Here is a 24,133-nt window from a genome sequence, read left to right on the forward strand (position 1 = left end):
TATTTATATGGTACCATAAAAATAATAGGACTTAATGAGACCCAATCAATGGTTGTCTAACGAATGGCAGTATGGCATTCCATTTTCTTAATTCAAACGTAACTGAAAAAAGAGCAAGTCCATTGGATACATGTGCACTGTTACAGGGTAAAAATAACTGCTGTTTTTCTCATGCTCATTGCAAGAAGAGATGGGTAATACAGTGCTCTCCTCAAATATATTTTAGTAACCATATACTCTGTCAGTATTGGTTCAATTTTGGTAATGTACTGTACCTGAAGCATCATTTGGTTTCCTGCTGGTTTCCTCCACCTTGTTAATGATTAGCATATTGGGCTTGCCAAAAAAAATAGAGATACCTAACCTACTGAAATAAACACAATTTATTATTATTTCTGTATCTAAATGGATTTGCTTTTTATATTTAATTAATTTCTTTTAATTGTTTAACAATTACAAGTTTCTTCTCCTCCATGAGAGCAGTTCTAAATTTTCTCATCCATAAAAGGAAATTAGTTTTAATTTTTTTATTTATTGCATAATATAAAAAAGAAGTTAACAAGTTTTTAAACGTCTTTTTCAAATTACCATACTTAGGAGCTGAAACATGCTTCTGGACCAATGTGATTTTTTTTTTTATTGCTTGCTTGTAATAACTATAACACTGAGTCAGAATCCAGCTATACAGTGTTGTTAAACTGGAAATAATCTTGTGAAGCATCAAGCCATGTGGTATTTGTGCTCTGTGGAGCGGATTCGTTTATTTTTGTTTCGAAAATGAATTAGAATTGATACGGTTTCATTCATTCATGTTTAATAAAATGTTTTATTTTGTACAGGTAACTGTGTTTTGTTTGAAACATAGCATACTGTGAAAAATCTGCAAAAATTATTACACAAAACACATACAAATGGCAAAATACAGTGAAAAAGCTTTAGATTCTCAGGCTTGTTAGGAAAGCACATAGCTGGGCATACAGTGTATGCATGGCTGACAGAGAACACCATACACATTTGTTCATTTTTTGACAGCTGAGATTCCATATGCATTAATACTTTTAAAAAATAACATGGGTTACTTCTACATTCACTGGTATTTTTGGTGTGCTCTGCATTTTCACACATCTAAATTTATATCAATGTATTTGATATGAAAGAACAATGTAAGTAAAGCAGTCATAAACTTAGGTCCATTGTACTCAACCCCACAGGAATTTGGGATGGAGAACAGCTGCAATAGAGTGAACATAAACTTATGCAAAGCAGGTTGTATGGCACTCTGGTTCAGGTCATGTGTCTTGCACCAGCTGTGAATTGTGGGAGCTGGCTATTTTTATGAAGTCAGCACCTTAGTATTCTGCCATGGCAGCTTCAAGTCATGTGACTCCGGTGCAACTCTGCATAGTAACCAATCAGCTTCTAACTACTGCTTGTTCAATTAAGCTCTGTCAGTAACACCTGGGAGCTGATTGGCTTCTATGCAGAGTTGCACCAGATTCTGGTGATTTACTTAATGTTCCTGCAGAGGTGCATTCCCCTTCCTCACGTCACCTGTATATGTACACAGACACAACTTGGTTCACTGCCAATAGTAAGTTTTAGATTACATACTAAACATTGCAAACAAAGCAAAACTGTTTTACATATTACCATTTTATGTTTCTTTTAAACAAACCAAACTTCATTTAACTTTGTAAAATCAGAAGTCAAAATGGGACTTGTATTCTTTTTGGTGGATAATCCTTTAATTATATGTTTAAATAGGTAGAAGTTATTCCTTCAGGGAGCCATCAGAATAACATTGACTGAAGCGACTTTCGAACACTTGCCATCTCTTGCTGTTGCTGACAGAAGAAAAAGAATGAAATAAGTTAAACTATTTTTATATTTATCTCATATATTTTGATAATAAAGCTGAAAGTAAAAAAAAAAAAAAAAACTGTATTGAATGTCTTGCATGACAGTGCAATTACTAGGATTTAACTTACGGTGTCCATAAGAATTTTCTTCTGCAACATAGCCATTTCCTTTCTGAGTTCATTTTGAGCACCAGATAGAAGGTTTTCTTGGTTCTTTTCCAAATCATGCATATTCTACAAATATTAAGATAAAAAAAAAAATAACCTTTTGAATTCTAAGATGTATTATCTCCCTCCTGTCTTCATATGTATGTTATAGCTATGGAAAACTCCTTAACAAATACAGATGTTTAGTATTAAAATCGGACATCATTTTTATCTTAACTTGTGCAAAAAAAATAGAAAGTTCATTCAGTTTGTGGAAGCTGGTAAAATATTTTATCAGAACTACTGACAGCTGCAACAGCTGCCGATAGTTGTAGGCTAATTCATTCACAGGAAACTGCTTTCAAATTGTGACAGCGGATGAGGGCTGCATAGAAGCATGATACATGTTACACCTTAAATATGGGCGTAACATGTAACGTGCTTTTAAAGGTGAACTTTAAAGTCATATAGCCATGGCAGCCTACAGGATTATTTTAATACCACAAGTGTTAGTAACTTGGGTTACTATAGACGTCACAAAAGCCTTCAATACACTAAAGCCTTCACTACAGCCATGAGCCCTTGTTGTCTACGTTTTAGTAGGCAATCCATTTAGCTATGCAGGAAACCCTGTTTTCAGAACACTATGTGGCCCATAATAATGCACTTTTATGTATCAATAACATTTCCCAGTTTTCTTTAACATTAAAGCGGTAGTAAAACTTCTAAAAAAAAAAAAAAAAAGTGTTTCCCCTGCACGGCAATATCATATTACTTACCTTGCAATGAATCCCACCAGCAGCATACTGTCACTGCTGACAGGGCTTCCATTTTCACCTGGTCTTTCGTCCAGGTTCACGGCAACAGCCAACTGACCTGCTGAGCCGCAATGACGTCACTCCCGAGCATACACGCGGGAGCACCAGGAACATGACAGAGCTCTGAAGGAATGGCACAAAAATGCCGGTAACGTCAGCGGCTGCTGCTAGCTGGAATATCTCCTAAACATGCAAGTTTAGGGGATATCTCAGCATAGAGAGTTTACTACCACTTTAAAGAACATGGGGATCTACTTTTCAATAAATGATACAGGTCATTCATTCTGTTATGGATATAATAAATGTGGTTATTTTTAAATGCTGTACTTTCTAAATCTTTAATAAAATGAATTTACATGTTGGTGACCCAAGTACAGTTGCATTTGTTTATTCCACTTCAGTAACCATGGCTCACACCACCCTTTTTATACGCTAATAATGCTTCCTGGTTGAATGACAAAAACAATGAAAAGTTTTTCAAATGCTTATTTGTTATGAGAAATTCTGCTGATATACATTTTACAAAATAGTTCAGGCTGAAAAATACTGAATAATAACATAGGAATTAACGGAATACATCCTTTGCAAAAGTTGTAGGTCTAGTATTTGGAGATGTTGATTTATAAAATGGGAGAGGGTAACAAACTGCATCTGAGGCTTGGTTCACACCTACGCAGGTTACGGTTAATGTGTTTTCCCATTTCATTTTTCACATGATTCCCATGTTTTTTTAATTTTTAAGGCATTCCCTGTGCTTATACGTCAGTTGCTCCCTCTTCAGGTGAAAGTTAACAGCATCCCTCCATTATGATAATGTAAGGGGCGGGGGGGGGTGAAAGCCATTTTTGTAATCTCCAGGCTCACATTTTAAAGGAGAACTGAAAGTTGGCTCTCAAAAATACAGTCCCATACAAAATAGAATGAAACATGTTCCATAAAAATTAGGGAGGAAACATGCTTTCCTTTCCTGAAAATAGTTACTGGTAAGCCTAGATCTGGTTTTTCCCCAGTTGTCTTCCAGGCCAGTCCTCAGGAGGATAAGCAAGAACTTGCCAACCCAGGGGGGGACCATTGCTTGGAGGACTGTCCTCCCAACTTGGTCTTGGCTAGACAGCAGGTCAAAATGATAATGATGTACAAACGTGGAGAAATTTGCCAGCCTTACAAATCTGAGGTGGCACAAGCCTTCTTTCCCCAAAATGCTCTTGTAGAATGTGCATTCAAAAACTGTGCTGGCTCAGTGTCCATGACCTTGTAAGCCTTCAAAATAGCTAGCCTAATCCAATGAGCCAAAGTAACTTTGGACGATTATTTCCCTCTGTGTTTAGCCACAAAAAGTACAAACAAGGCATATGAAACTTGAAAGTCTTTTGAAGCACTAAGATAGTGTAAGACATCTTCTAACAGGCAAAAGACTGAGCCTTTCTTCCTGTCATTAGCAGGCAGGCTACAGAAAGATGGCAGTACTATGTCTTGTAAATGATGAAAAACAGATGAGACTTTTGGTAGAAAACCAGGGTCTGCTTTCCAAATTACACAGTCTTCTGAATCTCTACGTCTGCGGGCTGCTGTGACGAAATTTTCACCAGAAAAACTTTCTTCAAGGTCAAAAGACATAGAGAAGCTTCTGCTAATGGTTCAAAAGGAGACTTCACCATACACCTTAGGACCAAGGACAAGTCCCAATTAGAACCTTAATCAGCCTTTTTCTCTATACAACCTTGCAGAATCTGGCAATAGGATTTCTGGAGGAAAAGAGAAAGGGCTGCAATCTGGATGTTAAAGAGTACTCACAGCCAGACTCTCTATCTGCCCCATCCTGTAAAAATTCCAGAAAAGTGGGCATACCCTGTAAAAAAATTATATATATATAATTTTCCATAGGCATTAAACTTCTTCCATACCTTTTGGTAGATCACTCTCGTAATCGGTTTGGAACTGTCCAGCAGAGTGCCAACTATGCAAACAACTGACAATCCTGTAGACTTCAGGATTTTCTCCTCCGTAACCGTGTGGCCATTTTTAGTGTGCGTATCTGAGGATGCAAGACTGTACCCTGAGATATCAAATGTCACCCCACTGGAAAAATGTATACAGGAAAAACTGCCAGAGAACAATGTCCTCTTAGACTAATATGTAACTATGTAATATGGAGCAAATAAGATTAAATTTGTCTGTTTCTGCAGGAACTTGTTTAGACCCTTTGGAATAAGGCTGGATCTAATTATAGAAACATAGAAAGGTGACGGCAGAAAAAGACTGAGTGGTCCATCGAGTCTGCCCGTTTTCTCGGACTGTGTGGTTCATCAAGTCTTGCCAGTCTATAGAATCTGGAAGTCCCCATCGATGAGTTATCTCAGTGGAAACTTTTGGATGGAGAGCCCAATCTCGATGGCTTAAAAGTTGTTGCATTTTCCTCTCATATGAATAGCAGGTAGAGAGCTCAGGCGCTTTTCTATCCGGACAAAAGTCATAGCTGTCACTTTCATCAAGAAGCAACCTCTTCTGCCTCCCTGTTGTAAGTAGGCTAGTATAGTGGAGTTGTCTGATAGGACCTGTAAATGGTTAACCTGACATCTGATCCTAACAGACCAACAAGTCCTGGTCACTGTAATTAGTTCCTTACAATTGGAAGATGCTTGTGATTCTGTCAGAGACCATCTTCCCTGTGCCAGGTTGGATCCCAGATGGGCTCTCAAATCCCATGAGCTTGCATCCGTCTTCAATGACACTAACCAAGTCCAGAGAAGTCCTCTTTCGAGATGTGATTTCTGACGATGTCATAAAACCAAGTGCTGACAATAATGTCCCGTATTGGAATGGAGTGGTTGCACTGAAGCTGAGCAATATATATGTATAGATCTTTTCAATACTTTCTTTTGCTCTCAAGAATGAAGTGTATAACCCAGAAATGAAATTGCCTAGCAAGGCTGGAGATTCAATTTCTCTAAATGTATTAACTATCTCAGGTCTTTCAACCACTGTAAAGTCTGAAAAATAGTTTTCTATAGTTATTCTTTTGAAACGATTGTTGTCAAGAGTTTTTTCTCGAAATTGAATAAGACATCAGAGGAGCTAGGGCCTCTACTAGTACTTCAGAAAAAATTCTGCGAGCTGAAGGGTAGAGCTCTGCATTGATAATGATAGACTACTCCCCCTGTTTCCATAGCCAGCTGAAAAAATGTTTGAGAGCTGTCCCTGATCAGTATGTGGAGGTACACCTCTTTCAAATCCAAGGTCACCATGAAGCAATCTTGTTCAGGATATTTTTAACAGAAATTATGGATTCAATTCAGAATTTCTTGTATCTTATTGCTTTCTTTAAAGGTTTGACATTGAGGATCAGTCGAAAAATTTCCTTATGGTTTTTGACCACAAAAATGTGAGTAAAAACAGTCTACCTTATTTTGTTTTGGATTAGGGACCAAAGACAATCTGGTCTACCAAGTCCCCTAAGAGAAGAGTTAGAGCTCTTGCCATCTCGAAATCTTTGGGTTGCTTTGTTACCAACAATCTGACAAACTGTAAAGCATACTCATCTCTGATCTTTAGAATAAAACTGTAACCTTTTGCCACTGTGGAAGCAAGACGCCTAATCTTCCTCCTAAAGGTTGCATCCTGCCATTAGGACTTGGTCTGATCAGGGGGCTACAAAGAATGCCCCCCTTCCCTTTTACCCTTGTGACCCATCCAGTGCATTTTTTGTTTTAGCATCCTTATTCTCTTGTGATTGGATCCTTTACAAAAAAAATATTTTTGTGAAGGGCTTCTTTTTTTCTGTAGAAATTTTTTTTACAGTCTGCTGTGCTTTCTAGCTCAGCTTTTAGCTCAGGACCTAAAAACAAATCCTCTAGAAAACTGTGATTTAGAGGATGCATCCCCAGACCAGGTCTTAATCCATAGTGCACTTCTTGGGCAACTAGGGCAGATACTCTTGCTGACATTTTCATTGATTCTACAGAAGCATCTGCAATAAAATTCACTGCTTTGAATCAAAGGAAGAGACCCCAGCAGTTGTTTTGTAGGGGTTCCGATCATCAAATGAGCCTGCAATTATGACAGCTAAAACTAGATTTTTTGCAACACAGGTAGTGGGTAATGCCAGCTTCAGGTTTTTTCATACTGTACTCCTAAGCCCATTTAAGTAGAACGCAACCTCTTCTATCCAAAGAATCTTTTAGTAGCCCATGTCCTCAAAGGCGAGATTTGTTTTTTTTTGTTTTAATCTTTAGATAAAGGCGCATCCAGTCGTGGACATTTGTTCTAGAGTAGGCTACGATCTTCTTCAAATGGAAGACATCTCCAATACAAAAGTGGCACAGTGAGATAGAATAATTGGATCCTAATTTAACTGCAGACCCTGGCCATTTCCTTTTAGGAGTAGCACCCTTGTCCTCCTCTAGGCCCTTAGTCTGAAACAAACCAACAAAAATGTCCAATAACCAGATGTCTACAGGGACACCAGAATCACAAAAGCAGCCTAACAGTGCCAGGCCAGCAAAGTTGCACCGCCACTAAAACAGCACAGGATACACAGCAGCACAGAACCAAATATTACCGCTTACCTGTGAAGGGCTTGTGCCTGCTTCCACTAGAGCTTGCAAATGGTAGGAAGTCTCCATAGCCATGTGTTTCCTCCTCTAGAGCAGACCCTAACACTACTCAGGCCCTCCCTTTTCCCCCCTGCACTGGAGGGGGCTGGAAACACGGCTTCCAGCGCCCAAAGATGACATTGCTCCTACTGGAAATTATGCCCCTGCATCAGGGAAGAATGATGTAACCCCTCTCTTCTATGCCGCCACACAGCCGCATGGAATGGTCAGCCACAAAGGTGAACCCATATAAGTGAAATCACTATCCATGATATAGACCCTCGCCAGGCACAGATGGAAAAAGTTATGGGTCTCCTCCTGCCTCCTTACTAGGAGGGATCCTATGGCCTACAACAGCAGACAAGTTAGGTGAGAAACCTCCGCTACATGCTTAAGATATAGAGCTACTTCCTTCATAAATACAGTTCCCCGGGTAACCTCTGGATGAAGAAAACAATAAAAACTGTGTGCTTGGAGGGCCGCCTTTGAGCTGATGCGGCAATGTGTTTCCTGGTCTGGTAGCAGGAGCTCCATCTTTCAAAAGCTGTCCTGGAAGACAACTGGTGGAAAAAAATCAAACTGTTGGAGCTAATGTCCAAAGATACAGAAGAAACTAATAATGTGCAAGGAATACATTCACATGGTGGTACCTGCACATACCTTCAAACATCTTCAAGCCTTGGAACTCATGATTAGAGATGAGCGAATCGAACATGACGAAGTGGAATTCGTTCCGAAGATTTGGAAAAATTCTATTCGCGACGAATCCGAAGATTAGCAAACTTCGGATGCACGAATCGAATTTTCCCAAAAATGGCGGCGACATGTGTGGCGACGGAGAAAATGGACAGAGAAGATGGGGCGGGGATCTCTGGGAAGGCGCGCAGACAAGGCGCGCTGACCCATAATGCATTCATGACATGTGATCGCATTAGCCAATCAGCAGCCAGCCAGCACTGTGTAATGGTGGAGCTATAAATCGCGGCCATCTTAGAATTCTCCATTAGCCTCTGGTCATTCAAGAGAGACAGACCTGTGTGTATTAAGGGACAGAGTTAGGGCCACAGAGACTTTAGGGCCACAGAATCGTTACTCAGGGACACAGAATCGTTACTTAGGGCCACAGCTATCAAAGAATCGAAAATTTAAAGTGACATACACCCTTTTTTTTTTCGGTGGCTGTCGTGCACAGTTGGTGCTGCAGTTTGCCGATTGTGCAAAATAAACTGACTTTCTGCTTCACAACCACTATTGTACGTTCAAAGAGTTAAATCCATTTACACGCCGGCTGGCGGTAATATTTTTTGGGTGATTAGTGCATTCCAGTGACACAAACGTACAGTTTCCAGCCAACGGCAAGCTGCAATTGACCGATTGTGTACAATAAACTGACTTTCTGCTTCACAACCACTATTGTACGTTCAAAGAGTTAGATCCATTTACACGCCGGGTGGCGGTAATATTTTTTGGGTGATTAGTGCATTCCAGTGACATAAACGTACAGTTTCCAGCCAACGGCAAGCTGCAATTGACCGATTGTGCTAAATAAACTGACTTTCTGCTTCACAACCACTATTGTACGTTCAAAGAGTTAAATCCATATACACGCCGGGTGGCGGTAATATTTTTTGGGTGATTAGTGCATTCCAGTGACATAAACGTACAGTTTCCAGCCAACGGCAAGCTGCAATTGACCGATTGGGCTAAATAAACTGACTTTCTGCTTCACAACCACTATTGTACGTTCAAAGAGTTAAATCCATTTACACGCCGGCTGGCGGTAATATTTTTTGGGTGATTAGTGCATTCCAGTGACATAAACGTACAGTTTCCAGCCAACGGCAAGCTGCAATTGACCAATTGTGTACAATAAACTGACTTTCTGCTTCACAACCACTATTGTACGTTCAAAGAGTTAAATCCATATACACGCCGGGTGGCGGTAATATTTTTTGAGTGATTAGTGTATTCCAGTGACATAAACGTACAGTTTACAGCCAACGGCAAGCTGCAATTGACCGATTGTGCTAAATAAACTGACTTTCTGCTTCACAACCACTATTGTACGTTCAAAGAGTTAAATCCGGTTTTATTTTTGGGGTGCTTATTGAATTAAAGAGTATGTCAGACAACACGCAGAGGAGTGGCAGAGGAGGCAATGTTTCAGGAGCGAGCAGACGTGGCAGCAGAGGAAGGGGTCGAGGCAGCACTAGTCACAGCCAGAGGCCAGTGCTCCCGGTGTCATCCAGCGGTCGTGTCTCCACCGACAACCCTGCCGTCATCGATTGGTTGACTCGGTCGTCTTCCTCTTCCCAGGTCACCTCTGACACCTACAGCCAACGGTCGGTGGGTACGTCAGACACAACCGTTAGTTGGCATGGCCCGGGAGCAAGCCCACTGAAATCACGTGTCCTCGACCTGCCCCTGTCCTTTGGTGTTCCCTCACCAAGCGAAGTATTGCATGCTGTGGGCTCAGCCCCACTGTACAGTGAGTAAGAGCTAACAGAGGGCGGTCAGGAACGGGGGGAGACATCCGCCTCTTCAGCAGCCAGGCGAAGAAGTAGTGGCGAGGAGAGTGGCTCGGTAGCCGGTCTAGAGACAGGTCTGTCTCCTGACCCACACGCAGCCGAGGGGGCTAGTAGTGACGCGGAGACCCTAATTGATGATGATGAGGCTGATCGCACTTGGCAGCCTCGTCATCATCAGGCTATTGCTTCCGCATCATCAGGAGAAGAGGGTGCCAGCTTGCCAGCGAGCAAAACAGTCGGTGGGTTGCCCAGGAGGCAGCAGGGTCACAGCAGTGTCAGTGGAGCCAAACGGCCACGGAGTAGAGCACCAGCTCCACTGCAGCCTACCACCACGGCCAGTAGTGGTGCCGGTGTGCACAGAGGAAGTAGCAGTCAGCCAGTGAGGAGTAGTGGGGGCAAAGTTTCCTACTCGGCGGTGTGGCAATTTTTCGTCAAGCCGCCCGAGGAAGTAAATGTAGCCGTATGTCGATTATGTGGCCAGAAAGTCAAGCGTGGCCAGGGGGCCAATGTTGGGACTACAGCGTTGCGTCAGCATATGCAGCGTCGCCATTTGGTGGCCTGGGAAAACCGTGATAAAGATACGGCGGTTCTGCCTGCCCCAGCCCCCGCTCCATCACCCGCTCCGTTACTTGCTCCGTCACCCGACGTCAATCGCCCTCTATCAGCCAGTCAAGGCTCCAACACCTCTGCTGAGGGGAGTTGTCGCTCGTTGGCATCTTCCGCTCGTTCAGATGCTCCTTCTCCTGCTACTCCTCTTCACGGATTCCGTCAGCAGTCTTTCTTGGAATCCGTTTCCAAGAGACAACAGTTTGCGAGCACGCACCCGACGGTGCAGAAGCTGAACGTCCTCCTGTCCAAGTTGCTGGTGCTGCAGTACCTCCCTTTCCAAGTGGTGGACTCAGCACCTTTCCGAGAAATGATGGCTTGTGCCGAGCCGCGGTGGAAAGTGCCAAGCCGGCATTTCTTTGCCAAAAAGGCAGTGCCAGCCCTGCATTCACATGTAGAAGAGATGGTGGGCCAGTCTTTGAGCATGTCGGTCTCTGCCAAAGTGCACGGCAGCGCCGACGTGTGGAGCTGTAACTACGGTCAGGGACAGTACATGTTATTTACGGCCCACTGGGTGAACGTGGTGCCGGCATAGCTGCACCAGCAACTTAGACAGGTCACGCCGCTTTTGCCTCCACGTTTGCACGTCCTTGGTCCAGCAAAGATGTCCGCCTCTGCCACCTCTTCTTCCGCCGTGTCCTCAGCCGCCACCCCCGTGCCAAGTCCCATTACCCGACCGGCATATCACATGTGCAGGGCGCAACGGTGTCACGCTGTGCTGCACCTGGTATGCCTTGGCGAACGTAGTCACACAGGGGAGGAACTTCTGAGTGTAATGAACAGAGAAATCGACAGATGGCTGTCTCCGCGCAAACTGAAAATCGGAACCATGTTGACCGACAACAGAAAGAACATGGTGTCTGCTCTGCGTCAAGGAAGGTTGTGCCATGCATGGCTCACGTGTTCAATCTGGTTGTCAAGCGGTTCCTAAAATCCACCATCCCACTGCAAGACATCCTTAAAATGTCACATAAACTTTGCATGCATTTCAGCCATTCCTACACCGCAAAGCACACCCTCCTTGAGCTGCAGCTGCAGAACGGAATTCCACAGCATCGCCTGATCTGCGACGTTGCAACAAGGTGGAATTCAACCCTACATATGTTAGACCGCCTTTACGAACAGCGAAAGGCCATCACCGATTTCCTGATGTTACAAGCGGATAAAGGTACTCCCCTGTGTAACTTAGATGTCAGCCATTGATCTTCTTCGCACCCACGGCATCACCTCATAGAATCTCTGCATTGCATCTGCAATCACAACGCTGACTTCCCGGATCGCCACTCAGCCATTGGACTCTTGATAGTCGTCTCCCCACACTGCTGCTGGGGGGACTTTTTAACCTAGGCCTGTGTATGGCTTTCAATTGAAGCTGCTTCCGCTCCGCCACTCTGCCATTGGACTCTTGATAGTCGTCTCCCCACGCTGCTGCTGGGGGGACTTTTTAACATAGGCCTCTGTATGGCCTTTAATTGAAGCTGCTTACGCTCCGCCACTCTGCCATGGGCCTCTTGGGTATCCCAGAAGCTGCTCAGCGGGTCAGGGCAATAAAGCTCCCGGTTCACAGGTTGTTCCGTCTTATGGATGGAAGTACGACGGTATATGATCTTCTTCGCACCCACGGCATTACTTCGTAGAATTTCTGCATTGCATTTGCAATCACAACGCTGACTTCCCGGATCGCCACTCAGCCATTGGACTCTTGATAGTCGTCTCCCCACACTGCTGCTGGGGGGACTTTTTAACCTAGGCCTGTGTATGGCCTTCAATTGAAGCTGCTTCCGCTCCGCCACTCTGCCATTGGACTCTTGATAGTCGTCTCCCCACGCTGCTGCTGGGGGGACTTTTTAACCTAGGCCTGTGTATGGCCTTCAATTGAAGCTGCTTCTGCTCCGCCACTCTGCCATTGGACTCTTGATAGTCGTCTCCCCACACTGCTGCTGGGGGGACTTTTTAACATAGGCCTCTGTATGGCCTTCAATTTAAGCTGCTTACGCTTCGCCACTCTGCCATGGGCCCCTGTACCGCCTCCTCTTGCTGCTGCCAGGTCCAGAGTGTGTCATGGGTCCCTGTACGGCCTCCCATTGCTGCTGACTTCATCGCCAGACTCTGCCATGTGCCACTTTCAGGTCTCCTTACACTGTTGGTGGGTTCCATTTTGTGATAGGGTGCTGTATGGCCTTCCATTGCTGCTGCCTCCACCGCCACCCTGCGCCATGTGCCTCTGTCGTCTGCTCACGCTGCTGACGGCTTCCGCTTTTTAACCGAGGCCTGTGTTTGGCTTCCGAATACTGCTGCATCCACCGCCACCCTGCGCCATGTGTCTGTCGTCTGCTCACGCTGCTGACGGCTTCCGCTTTTTAACCTAGGCCTGTGTATGGCTTCAGAATAATGCTGCCTACACCGCCACCCTGCGCCATGTGCCTCTGTCGTCTGCTCACGCTGCTGCCAGGTCCATACTGATTCATGGCCCCCTGTACCGGCTCCTCATGAACGTGGTTCAGCGGGTTTGCATCACTTAACGGCAAATCGTTGACAAACGCTGGGACGTTCAGTGTTGTGCGCATTAAGCCAGACACCAAAGGGCAGCACAGACCTGTTATTACTCGCTCAAGCATGGCTGAACAAAACCAGTCTCTACCACAAATTGGACCCAGACCTGCCCAGGGTCTCGTAAGTAGATTGCACGGAGGAGTAGAGTTCGTTATTGGAATTAACTGTGAGGGACTTTTAAACCTAGGCCTGTGTATGGCCTTCAATTGAAGCTGCTTCTGCTCCGCCACTCTGCCATTGGACTCTTGATAGTCGTCTCCCCACGCTGCTGCTGGGGGGACTTTTTAACATAGGCTTCTGTATGGCCTTCAATTTTAGCTGCTTACGCTCCGCCACTCTGCCATGGGCCCCTGTACCGCCTCCTCATGCTGCTGCCAGGCCCGTAATCTGCCATGGGCCCCCGTACCGACTCCTCATGCTGCTGCCAGGCCCATAATCTGTCATGGGCCCCTGTACCGCCTCCTCATGCTGCTGCCAGGTCCAGAGTGTGTCATGGGTCCCTGTACGGCCTCCCATTGCTGCTGTCTCCATCGCCACACTCTGCCATGTGCCACTTTCAGGTCTCCTCACACTGCTGGTGGGTTCCATTTTGTCATAGGGTGCTGTATGGCCTCCCATTGCTGCTGCCTCCACCGCCACACTGTGGCTCCACACTCTGGTTTTGGCCCCGTGACTGCCCAAATGAGTGAAGTGTGCGGTGATTCTAAGATCGACGGCACTCATCTGCATGTCATACTGACTGACAGTATTATTTCTCTTCCCCAGCAGACTCCAAGGGCATTTAAATTAAAGGTACAGTGTTCTGCACTAATATAAAGGCTCTCTGAAGCCTAGAAACACCCTTTTTATAAGTTAAATTCGCAGCGAATATATTCGGCTCGAAGCGAATTTATTCGGCGAATCAGCCGAACCGAATTTTTGAATAATTCGCTCATCTCTACTCATGATACCTATGACAGTCTAATCGGTAAGATTTAAAGTATAACTAAAGGCAAAACTTTTTTTTAGTTTTGCATAGATTGGGGAAAGATTACAACACCTGTCAGATTTTTATTGCTGTCTGTGCTCCAGTTAGGGAGAGTCACCCTCTTTATTAGTCCTGTTTACCATTATTATCGAAAGTGAAAGTAAAGAAAACCCCAAATTTTGGGTTGTCCCCAGAAAAGTAATAGAAATAGAGGGGAAATGTTTCAATGGAGACTACTTCTGGTGACCCGGGGGTCCCCAAGAAATTTCCTTAAATTGCAGGGGTTTTCTTTCACTTTCTGTTTTGGCTTTTGGTCAGGAATGAAGGTAAATCTCCCCAATAGGACACATGGCAAAAAATAAACTGATGGGATATAACCCTCCCTTACTCTATCCAAAATGAAAAAAAAATGTTTTGCTCAATGTTCTACTTTAACATTGGCTAGTGCTATCAAAGACCGGTCCACATCCTCTCGCTGCTTCTTTTTGCTCAAATGCCAAGATAAGCAACTTCACCAGTCAATGGGAGGCGAGGATTCATGGAACTCTAGGTGCACGCTAGTAGGGCTGAAAGTATATGCAGATATCTATATATTTAATTCATAGATTATTATTATTGATGGATATACTTTTAACACTGAATTCCACTCAACACTATTATTGCAATACTTCAGTTTGGACACATAATGGTGTTGATTTACTAAAGGCAAATAGACTGTGCATTTGCACGTGCAGTCACACTAATTTTACCCAGAGCATAGTGAATGTGGTGATGCTTCACTTTGTAGTGCATAGTCTGTTTCCCTTTAGTAAATCAACCCCAATGGTATATGACATAGCTTTTGCTTTTGTGTCTTTTCTATAAAATAGTACAGTCTGACATACTTGCATTCTAGGACATTCTTCTAAACTTGGTGTTCTACTTCAGAAAGATAAAAGCTGTAAAACCTGTTATTTATTTCTATTCTTTCAACAATACTGAATAGTACCTTAGAAATATAACAAAGCAAATGTTCTAAATAATTTTTTGCACAATGATATTTTAGTTGCATACCTTGACATTTATTTTTCTGTACATAATTATTTTGCATGTATATAAATATTCGCTCATAAAAAAGTAAACATGAGAAATACCTTTAAGAACTGTTCATACAGTTGCTTGATTGTTTTCAGTCTATGGTTCTGCACTATTCTGGCCTGCTGAAAAAGTTTCTGCTGTTGGCGGAACATATTCTAATACGCAAGGAAAAAGGAAATAAGGCTTTATATGGTTGTAATTGGTAACATTTTCACTAGAAGTATGCAATACATTTCTTTACAGAAGAAAAATCTTCATGATTTCCAACATTTTAACTGAACAGGCTCCAAAAAGTAAAGGAAAACTTTGAAAACGCCTCAGATCTCAATGGGGAAAAATTTCATGCTGGATATCTATACTGATATGGACTGGGTAAAGAGTTAGGAATGTAAGGATGCCCCATTGTTTGATGGAAATGAAAATTATCAACCTACAGAGGACTGAATTCAAAAACACCTTGAAAATCAAAAAGAAAAAATGATGCAGCAGGCTAGTCTATTTTGCTGAAATTTCATTGCAGCAACTCTTAAAATTGTATTCAGTAGTTTGTATGGCCCCCACATGCTTGTGTGCATGCCTGACAATGTCGGAGCATGCTCATAATGAGACGACGGATGGTGTCCTGGGGTATTTCCTCCCAGATCTGGACCAGTTCATGATTAAGCTGGACAGTCTTAGGTGCAACCTGGCGGCATTGGATGGACAGAAACATGATATCCCAGAGGTGTTCTATAGGATTTAGGTCAGGTGAGCGTGGGGGTCATTCAAGGGTATCAATTCCTTCATCCTCCAGAAACTGCCTGCATATTCTCGGCACATGAGGCCGGGCATTGTCGTGTACCAGGAGAAACTCAGGACCCACTGCACCAGTTTAGGGTCTGAAAATGGGTCCAAGGATTTCATCCCGATACCTAATGGCAGTCAGGGTGCCATTGTCTAGCCTGTAGAGGTCTGTGCTTCCCTCCATGGATATGCCTCCCCAGACCATCACTCAATCACCACCAAAACGGTCATGCTGACCGATGTTACAGGCAGCATAACATCTCCACAGCTTCTCCAGACCCTTTCACATCTGTCACATGTCCTCAGGGTGAACCTGCTCTCATCTGTGAAAAGCACAGGGTGCCAGTGGCAGACCTTCTAATTCTGGTGTTCAATGGCAAATGCCAATCGAGCGCTATGGTGCCAGGCAGTGAGCACAGGGCCCACTATAGGATGTCGGACCCTTAGGCCATCCTCAGGAAGTCTGTTTCTGATTGGTCAGAGACATTCACACCAGTGGCCTGCTGGAGGTCATTTTATAGGGCTCCAGCAGTGCTCATTCTGTTCCTCCTTGCACAAAGAGCAGATACCAGTCCTACTGATGGGTTAGGGACTTTCTACTGCCCTGTCCAGCTCTCCTAGAGTAACTGTCTCCTGGAATCTCCTCCATGCTCTTGAGACTGTGCTGGGAGACACAGCAAACCTTCTGGCAATGGCACATATTGATTTGCCATCCTGGAGGAGTCAGATTGCCTGTGCAACCTCTGTAGGGTCTACGTATCGCCTCATGCTACCAGTAGTAACACTGACCCTAGCCAAATGCAAAACTAGTGAAAAACAGAAAAGATGAGTAGGGGAAAAAATGTCAGTGGCCTCTGCCTGTAAAACCATTCCTGTTTTGGGGGTTGTCTCATTGTTGCACATCTAGTGCACCTGTTGTTAATTTCACTAACACCAAAGCAGCTGAAACTGATTAACAACCCCCTCTGCTTAAAGTGTTCCTTTAATATTTTTGAGCAGTGTATAATTTGGGTGCACCCATATTCATGTTTCAAAATGTTTTGAAGAGATTGTATTTAAAAAATAAAAAGACATACCCTATATCGCATGGATTATTGGTGTGACATTTTAAACTGTGTCAGATATATTGGATTTGTTAACCAACTGTGGATTAATTGGCCAGTGACCTTGTTTCTCTAGATTGTGGCAATATTGTATTGAAGCCCTGGGTCCTTGGTTTGAATTCCACTCAGGACACTATCTGCATGGAGTGGGTTCAGTTTTTCCAAGTCTGCAGTTTCTGGTTACTCCCAATTTCTCCCTCAAGCTAAAAGCATAATGGTAGATTAACTGCTTTCCACTCAGAATTGCTCCTAGTGTGAATGAATGTGGTAAGAATAATAGATTGCTCATTCAGAGTGGATGGATCTACAGAATGTTCTCTGTAAAGTTCAGTGTAACATGTCTGCTATATACACCGATCAGCCATAACTTTATGACCACCCACCTAATGTTGAGTAGGTCCCCCAATTACCACCAAAACAGCTCTGACCCATGGAGGCATAGATGTCATTGGACCTCGGAAAGTATGCTGTGGTATCTAGTGCCAAGCTGTCAGCAAACAGATACTTCAAGTCCTGTAGTTTGTGAGGTAGGGCCCCATTAATCGGGCTTGTTTTCCCAACAGATGCTCAATTGGATTGAGGTCTGGAGGCCAAGACAACACCTCAAACTCATTGTGTTCCTCAAACTATTCTTGAACCATTTTTGCAGTATGACAGGACACATTATCCTGCTGAAAGAGGCCATTGCCATCAGGGAATACCATTTTCTTAACCAATTGGTAACCGATCTATAGCAGCTTTACTGCTACAGGGCAGCTGCTATGTGCAGAATCATGTATATATACATGATTCTGCAGTTCCCGGTAGAGCCTGGCTTAGACACACAAGAAGCTGATCAGCGGGTGCCAGCCGATGGATGTCCTCCTGCACCCGCTGAAAACAATGTAAACAAGGTAGAGCTGTGTCCTGTCAGCGACAATGTCCTGAATCCTGTTTCCCTGCAAAGCAGGGAATAAAATCCAGCACATACCTAAGTTAAAACACCACACTGTACACATTTCAACACTGGCTAGGCTAAGTTAACCCTTTGATTGCCCTAGATGTTTAATTCCCTCCCAGCCAGTGTCATTAGTACAGTAACAGTGTATATTTTTAGTGCTGATCACTGTATTCGTGTCACTGGTTCCCACAAAGTTAGTGTCAGATTGTCTGCTGCAATATCGCAGTCCCGCTATAAGTTGCTGATTTATATATATGCCTGTAGCTGAACTTTAATATATCCAGGGACAACAAGTAAATTTACAAATATCTCCTACCTCAGCCTTCTCTTACCTTATGGTTTGGGATAGGGTTGCCACATCATCCCTTTAAACCCCAACACATACTGTATTATTTACACAGGTTCTGAGGCTAATTTAATTCACAAAAGGCGCTATGTGAGTTTAACCACTTCCCGACCGGCCGTTGCATATAAACGGCCGGACGGTGGCAGTACAGGGTCGGGTGGCCGTTTATGAACGGCCTCCCCGCAACCTGCTTGTGCGCGCTCCCTGGGAGCGCGCAGCACCGCGATCCGGTGCCCGCTGTGTCCTCCGGACACAGTGAAACACCGATCGTCGGACGGGACCTCTGTACGAGGTCCCGATCATGTGATCACTGATTGGCCAATCAGTGATCACATGCAAAGTAGTAAGCAAGATGTCACTTGTGACATCATTGCTTACTACGTGTGAAATCTGTGAATGATCACAGAGGTCACATGGTACAAGGCTATTCACAACAGCCTTGTACCATGTGACAAGCTGTGACCAATCACAGCTCACTCTGTATTTCTCAATGAGTGCAGAAATGCACACAGAGAGAAAGAGAAATAATTGCTTTTACATCCTATACGGGTGTAAAAGCAATCATTGTAAAAAAAAAAAAAAAAAAAAAAAATCTTCATCACCCTCCACAAGTAGTACAGTGTCCCCATGGTGACACTGTACTGCTAGGGTGACAGTATGTAAAAAAAAAAATAATAAATAAAAAATAATATAAAAAAATAAAATAAAAATGTAAAAAAAAATGTTTAAAAATTATAATTTTTGGTTATAAACTAATTTGTTTTTTTGTTTTTTTTTTTACTAAAAAGATAACGAAATACATTTTGGCAAAGATTTATGATGAAATATTATTTATTTGCAAAATTTTATAAAAAAAACTTTTGCTCAAAATTTTTGGACTTTTTCATTTACATAGCAAAAAAAATAAAAATCCCAGCAGTGAATAAATACCACCAAAATAAAGCTTTATCTGTCGCAAAAAAATGGTAAAAAATTGATTTGGGTACAGTGTTGCATGACTGCGCAATTGTCATTCAAAGTGTGATAGCGCTGAAAGCTGAAAATTGCCCTGGTCAGGAAGGGGGTAAAAGTGTCCGGTCTGGAAGTGGTTAATTACTACTTTAAACAGCCACAGAACCTGTGTAATTAATGTGTTCAGTTTTAAATGGATAAGGTGGCAATCCTAGTTTGGGAGCTGGCCTCCCTGGCCAAAACATTGCATTGCTTACATGTATCTTGTCTGTATCTGACTGTAGTGGTAGACATAGACTTTAACTAGTAGCCGACCGCAGATAGCCGAATGACGGCTGCACTGCGGCCGGCCAGTTCTGGGTGGACGTCATATGACGTCCTCCCAGAACGCGCTCTCCTGCACTCCCCAGGGGGCGCGCACCAGGCGGTCTCCGTGATCGCTGTGTCCTACGGACACAGCTGATCACGTGATGTGGTAAAAGGCCAATCACAGCGGCCTTTTACCACGTGATCAGCGGTGTCCAATGACACGCTGATCAGAGGGAAATGCAAGTGCCGGTTCTCGGCTGCACTTTCCTCACGGTGTCAGATCGTGAGGAAAGTACTGCCGAGAACCGGCAGTTGTCAGAGCGGGGATCGGCACCGATCATCAGGGCTCTGATGATCAGTGCCCTGATGATCGGTGCCCAGCAGTGCCACCCGCAATTTCCGCCCAGCAGTGTGCCCACTAGCTCCGCCCACCCGTGCCCAGCAGTGCACCCACCTGTGCCCAGCAGTGCACCCACCTGTGCCACTCTGCAGTGCCACCTACCTGTGCCCAGCAGTGCCACCCACCTGTGCCCACCAGTGCCACCCACCTGTGCTCACCCACCTGTGCTGCCCACCAGTGCAGCCCAGCAGTGCTGCCAGTCAGTGCCACCAGTCAGTGCCCAGGGGTTGTGCCAGTCAGTGCCGCCAGTCAGTGCCCAGCAGTGATGCCAGTCAGTGCCGTCTATCAGTACCCATAATCAGTGTCACCTATCAGTGCCGCCTATCAGTGCTGGATATTAGTGCCGCCTATCCGTGACCCCTAATTAGTGCCGCCTATCCGTGCCACCTATCCGTGCCACCTCATTAGTACTGCCTATCAGTGCCCATCAGTGCTGCCTCATCAACGCACATCAGTGAAGGAGAAAAAATACCTGTTTGAAAAATTTTATAAAAGAAACAAAGAAACTTTTTTTTTTTTTCAAATTTTTTGCACTTTTTTTATTTATAGCGCAAAAAGTAAAGCGCCCAGTGGCGATTAAATACCACCAAAAGAAAGCTCTATTTGTGAGAAAAAAATGATCAAAATTTCATATGGGTACAATGTGGCATGACCGCGCAATTGTCAATCAAAGTGAGGCAGCGCTGAAAGCTGAAAATTGGCCTGGTAAATAAGGGGGTATAAGTGCCTGGTAGGCAAGTGGTTAAAACAAGGATACCATGCGCTCCACATACCTGTTTAATTCAAGTTCAGTGCCAGCAGCCATGAATAGTGATTTCTAAGCTGTATTGTTTGTATGCGATCACCAAAGTGTGCACACTGGTCAACTCAGACAACTCAATTTAGCTAGCCTTGCCCATCCTCTATGATTGCAGCCGTTCAATTGTGGAAAGGGTACCTAAGGAGATTTCTGATGCCTTACTTGTTTTTAGTCCTGTTAGATATGTGCTCTTTACGCTGTAGCTAATTATGCAAGGGCTTCTTGTTTGTAGCAGTTTGGGATCTCCACTGATGAGATGAGTGCAGTGCTGCATAGAAATTACCATTTGTGATTTCTAGCACTGAAATGACAATTGTGCAGTTATGCATCACTGTACCCATATGAGACTTTTAGCATTTTTTTTTAGACAGAGCTTTCTTTTGGTAGTATTTAATTACCACTGGGGTTTTTTAATTTTTTTGCTAAACAAATGAAAAAAAGACTAAAAATTTTGAAAAAAAAATATTCTTAGTTTCTGTTATAAAATTTTGCTAATAAGTAATTTTTATTCTTCGCTGATGTCCTGAAAAGGCTGCACTGATGAGGTGGCACTGATAAGCTGCATTGATCTGCCCTAATTATCAGTATAAACCATGTACAGCCAGCTTTGCTGATTATCGGCTCTCCTTTCCTCACACAGACACAGTGTGGGAGGAAAGGACTGCTGATAACTGGCAAGTCTGTTTACATGTGATCAGCTGTGATTGAACACAGCTGATCACATTGTAAAGGGGCACTGTGACTGGTCCTTTACCCTGTTCTGTGATTAGCAGTGTCCAAACAACACAGTGGTCACAGGGCACCCCCTAGGGGGCATGCAAGGGGCAGAGTTCTGAGAGGACATCCATGGACGCCCTCCCAGAACTGGACGACTGTGCTGTAGCTGTCTTTCAGCCAAGTTGTAGGGTACACTAGCAAATATTAAAAGAGATTATGCATATAAAAGCACAGATATCCTTTAAAGTATAACTAAAGGCAAAACATTTTTTAGGTGGAGTGGAGAGAGATTAGAACAATTTTTGCTGTCTGTGCTCCTGTTAGATTCATAACCTCTGTATTTGTTCTGTTTACCATTATCACCAAGAGTGAAAGTGAAAGGAAATCCTGAATTTTGGGCTGTCACCAGAACAGGAGTAGAGTAGAATTCTGGTGACAACCAGGGATTTCCTGACTTTGCAGGGATTTCCTCTCACTTATTGTTTTGGGAGAGGTAGTCTGAGGAAATCTCCCCAATGGGACATCACAAAAAAAGACAAGTTTTAAACCCTCCTTACTCTATTACTGTATCCAAAATTAAAAACAAAAAGTTTTGCCTTTAGTTCTACTTTAAGTAATGATGCAAATTTGTGCTTTAACCAGTAGCAACTAATCCAAAAATCAGCTTTAAAGTGAACCTGAAAGGTAAGGTGAGCCTGTAACCAAATTAGGAGCATCAAAGTTATTTGATGCCAGGCGTGTTGGGGTAGACATTTACTTCTATATACTCTTGATCTGCAAACAGAGCTTGCTTGTACTCAACTAAAAAAAAATGTTTATCTTCAACCCCACTCAGAACAAGTAAAAGTTCCCAAACCACAAGACTGTTGCTCTTTACAAGATCAAGAGTTCTTTGTTCATTCTGAGTTCAGTTACTGCCAAATTGTTCCAGATTATTTATAGGAGCTAGAGACAGCCGTGCAATTAGCATTTTTACCAGAAGGTCAGAGCTGGCAAACTATATGTTTCTGTCATGCCAGGCTTCCTTCAGTTAGTAAACATAACCTTTCAACAGTCATAACCCTAATGCCAATGTTAATATGTAACACCAAGTGGAATCTGTGCTATGACATATCAACAAACTTTTTTGACTTCAAAACACACACTTTAAATTTGTTCCACAAAACCTAAATACAGCCAATATACAGTATATTTGGCTTGAAAGTGAATCTCACTGCTGTGTAAAATGTAGAACTGACTTTTGCACAGAAGGCTTGAGTTGGGGATATTTATACGCCTCATAATTAGAAAAAACAGCACAATAGAGAGTAACAGGTATAAAGAAGGAAGGCTCTGGATTCACTTCATAGCTGGCATTTATTTCTTCAACTTCAAAAGGCACAGATGCACTTTATTGATTTCAACACCGTTCAATATTTAATTTTTGCACTTGATTTATGAATATTTCTTCATTGTATTACACATGGGACTTTTAATTTATATGTATGTGAATATTGATTTAATTATTGATTAATGTGCACTGAAGGATTTCTCATAGTAAATTTATTATCAGCACTGATGGATTTTTTTTTATTATGTATGTGTATAAGGATTGATTTTATTATTATTGGCACTGCAATTAATTGACATTAATTAATAGATGTTGCTTCTTTAGCGTCCCTTTGTAAACATACCCCCCAAGTTTAAATATATCATGGTTTCAGCAAACTATATACTAACAGTGAACTTTTCTTCTTGTTCCTCTGCTTTATGTACATCAGCTTCCCACTGTTCAAATAATGCCTGAAATTGCTGAGAATAATCATCGCTCAACTTGTGCCTGAAATATATATAAAATAAACATGACAACATTAACAAGAGTGTAAAGAATGTGTTTTCAGTCATACAGTATGGGATGTTTAGTATTGAACCACTTGAGCTTCAGAAGATTTTACCACTTTCACGACCAAAGTATTTTTTGCTATTTGGCACTGTGCTACTTTAACTGGTAATTGCATGGTCATGCAACAATGCACTCAAATTAAAGTTTTAAGAATTTTTTTCACACAAAGAGCTTTCTTTTGGTGGTATTTGATCACCACTGGGGTTTTCATTTTTTTGTGATATATAATTGAAAAAAGACCAAAAGTTTTGATTAAAACAATATTTTCTACTTTCTGTTATAAAACATATCCACTAAAATCAAATTTTGTCATACAATTAAGCCAAAATATATTCTGCTACATGTCTTTGTTATAAAGAAATTACAATATGTGTATATTATTAGTTTGTGTGAAAGTTATAAAGTCTAAAACTATGGTATGTGTGTGTGTGTATATGTGTGTATATATATATATATATATATATATATACACAGTATATATATATATATATATATATATATATATATATATATATATATATATATATATATATATAATTTGAAAATTGATCAATCCTGATGTACTGACAGCCCATCTCATTTCTTGAGGCCCTAAAATGCCAGGACAGTACAAATACCCCTAAAGTGACCCCTTTTTGGAGAGTAGTTAGTCTAATGCATTTCGTAAGAAGCATGTTGAGTTTTTTGAAGTTGCAATTTTTTGTCACAGTTCTTTTGAAAGTGAAGAAATTTTAATAAAATATGGGTTTTTTTTGA

The 24,133-nt window shown here is 42.7% G+C and overlaps 2 protein-coding genes across 2 annotated transcripts in view; one reads left to right on the forward strand and one right to left on the reverse strand.

Annotated features, from left to right (window-relative positions):
- The window catches only part of CHPT1 (choline phosphotransferase 1), a 52,459-nt gene extending 49,264 nt beyond the window's left edge, over positions 1-3,195 (forward strand). Inside the window, exon 9 of the mRNA XM_089651803.1 lies at positions 1,765-3,195. Coding sequence (XP_089507929.1) covers positions 1,765-1,809 — 45 coding nt within the window. The 3' untranslated portion in view covers positions 1,810-3,195. The remainder of the gene's footprint in view (positions 1-1,764) is intronic.
- Positions 793-24,133, reverse strand: part of SYCP3 (synaptonemal complex protein 3) — a 45,107-nt gene continuing 21,766 nt past the window's right edge. The window contains exons 7-10 of the mRNA XM_089651804.1: positions 23,215-23,314; positions 15,204-15,302; positions 1,989-2,093; positions 793-1,844 (exon numbers count right to left, since the gene is read on the reverse strand). Of these exons, the coding sequence (XP_089507930.1) occupies positions 1,791-1,844; positions 1,989-2,093; positions 15,204-15,302; positions 23,215-23,314 (358 nt within the window). The 3' untranslated portion in view covers positions 793-1,790. The remainder of the gene's footprint in view (positions 1,845-1,988; positions 2,094-15,203; positions 15,303-23,214; positions 23,315-24,133) is intronic.

This window comes from Staurois parvus, unplaced genomic scaffold (genome assembly GCF_062004578.1).
Source record: "Staurois parvus isolate SC_StPar_1 unplaced genomic scaffold, SC_StPar_1.0 ptg000025l, whole genome shotgun sequence".
Taxonomy (NCBI): Eukaryota; Metazoa; Chordata; class Amphibia; order Anura; family Ranidae; genus Staurois; species Staurois parvus.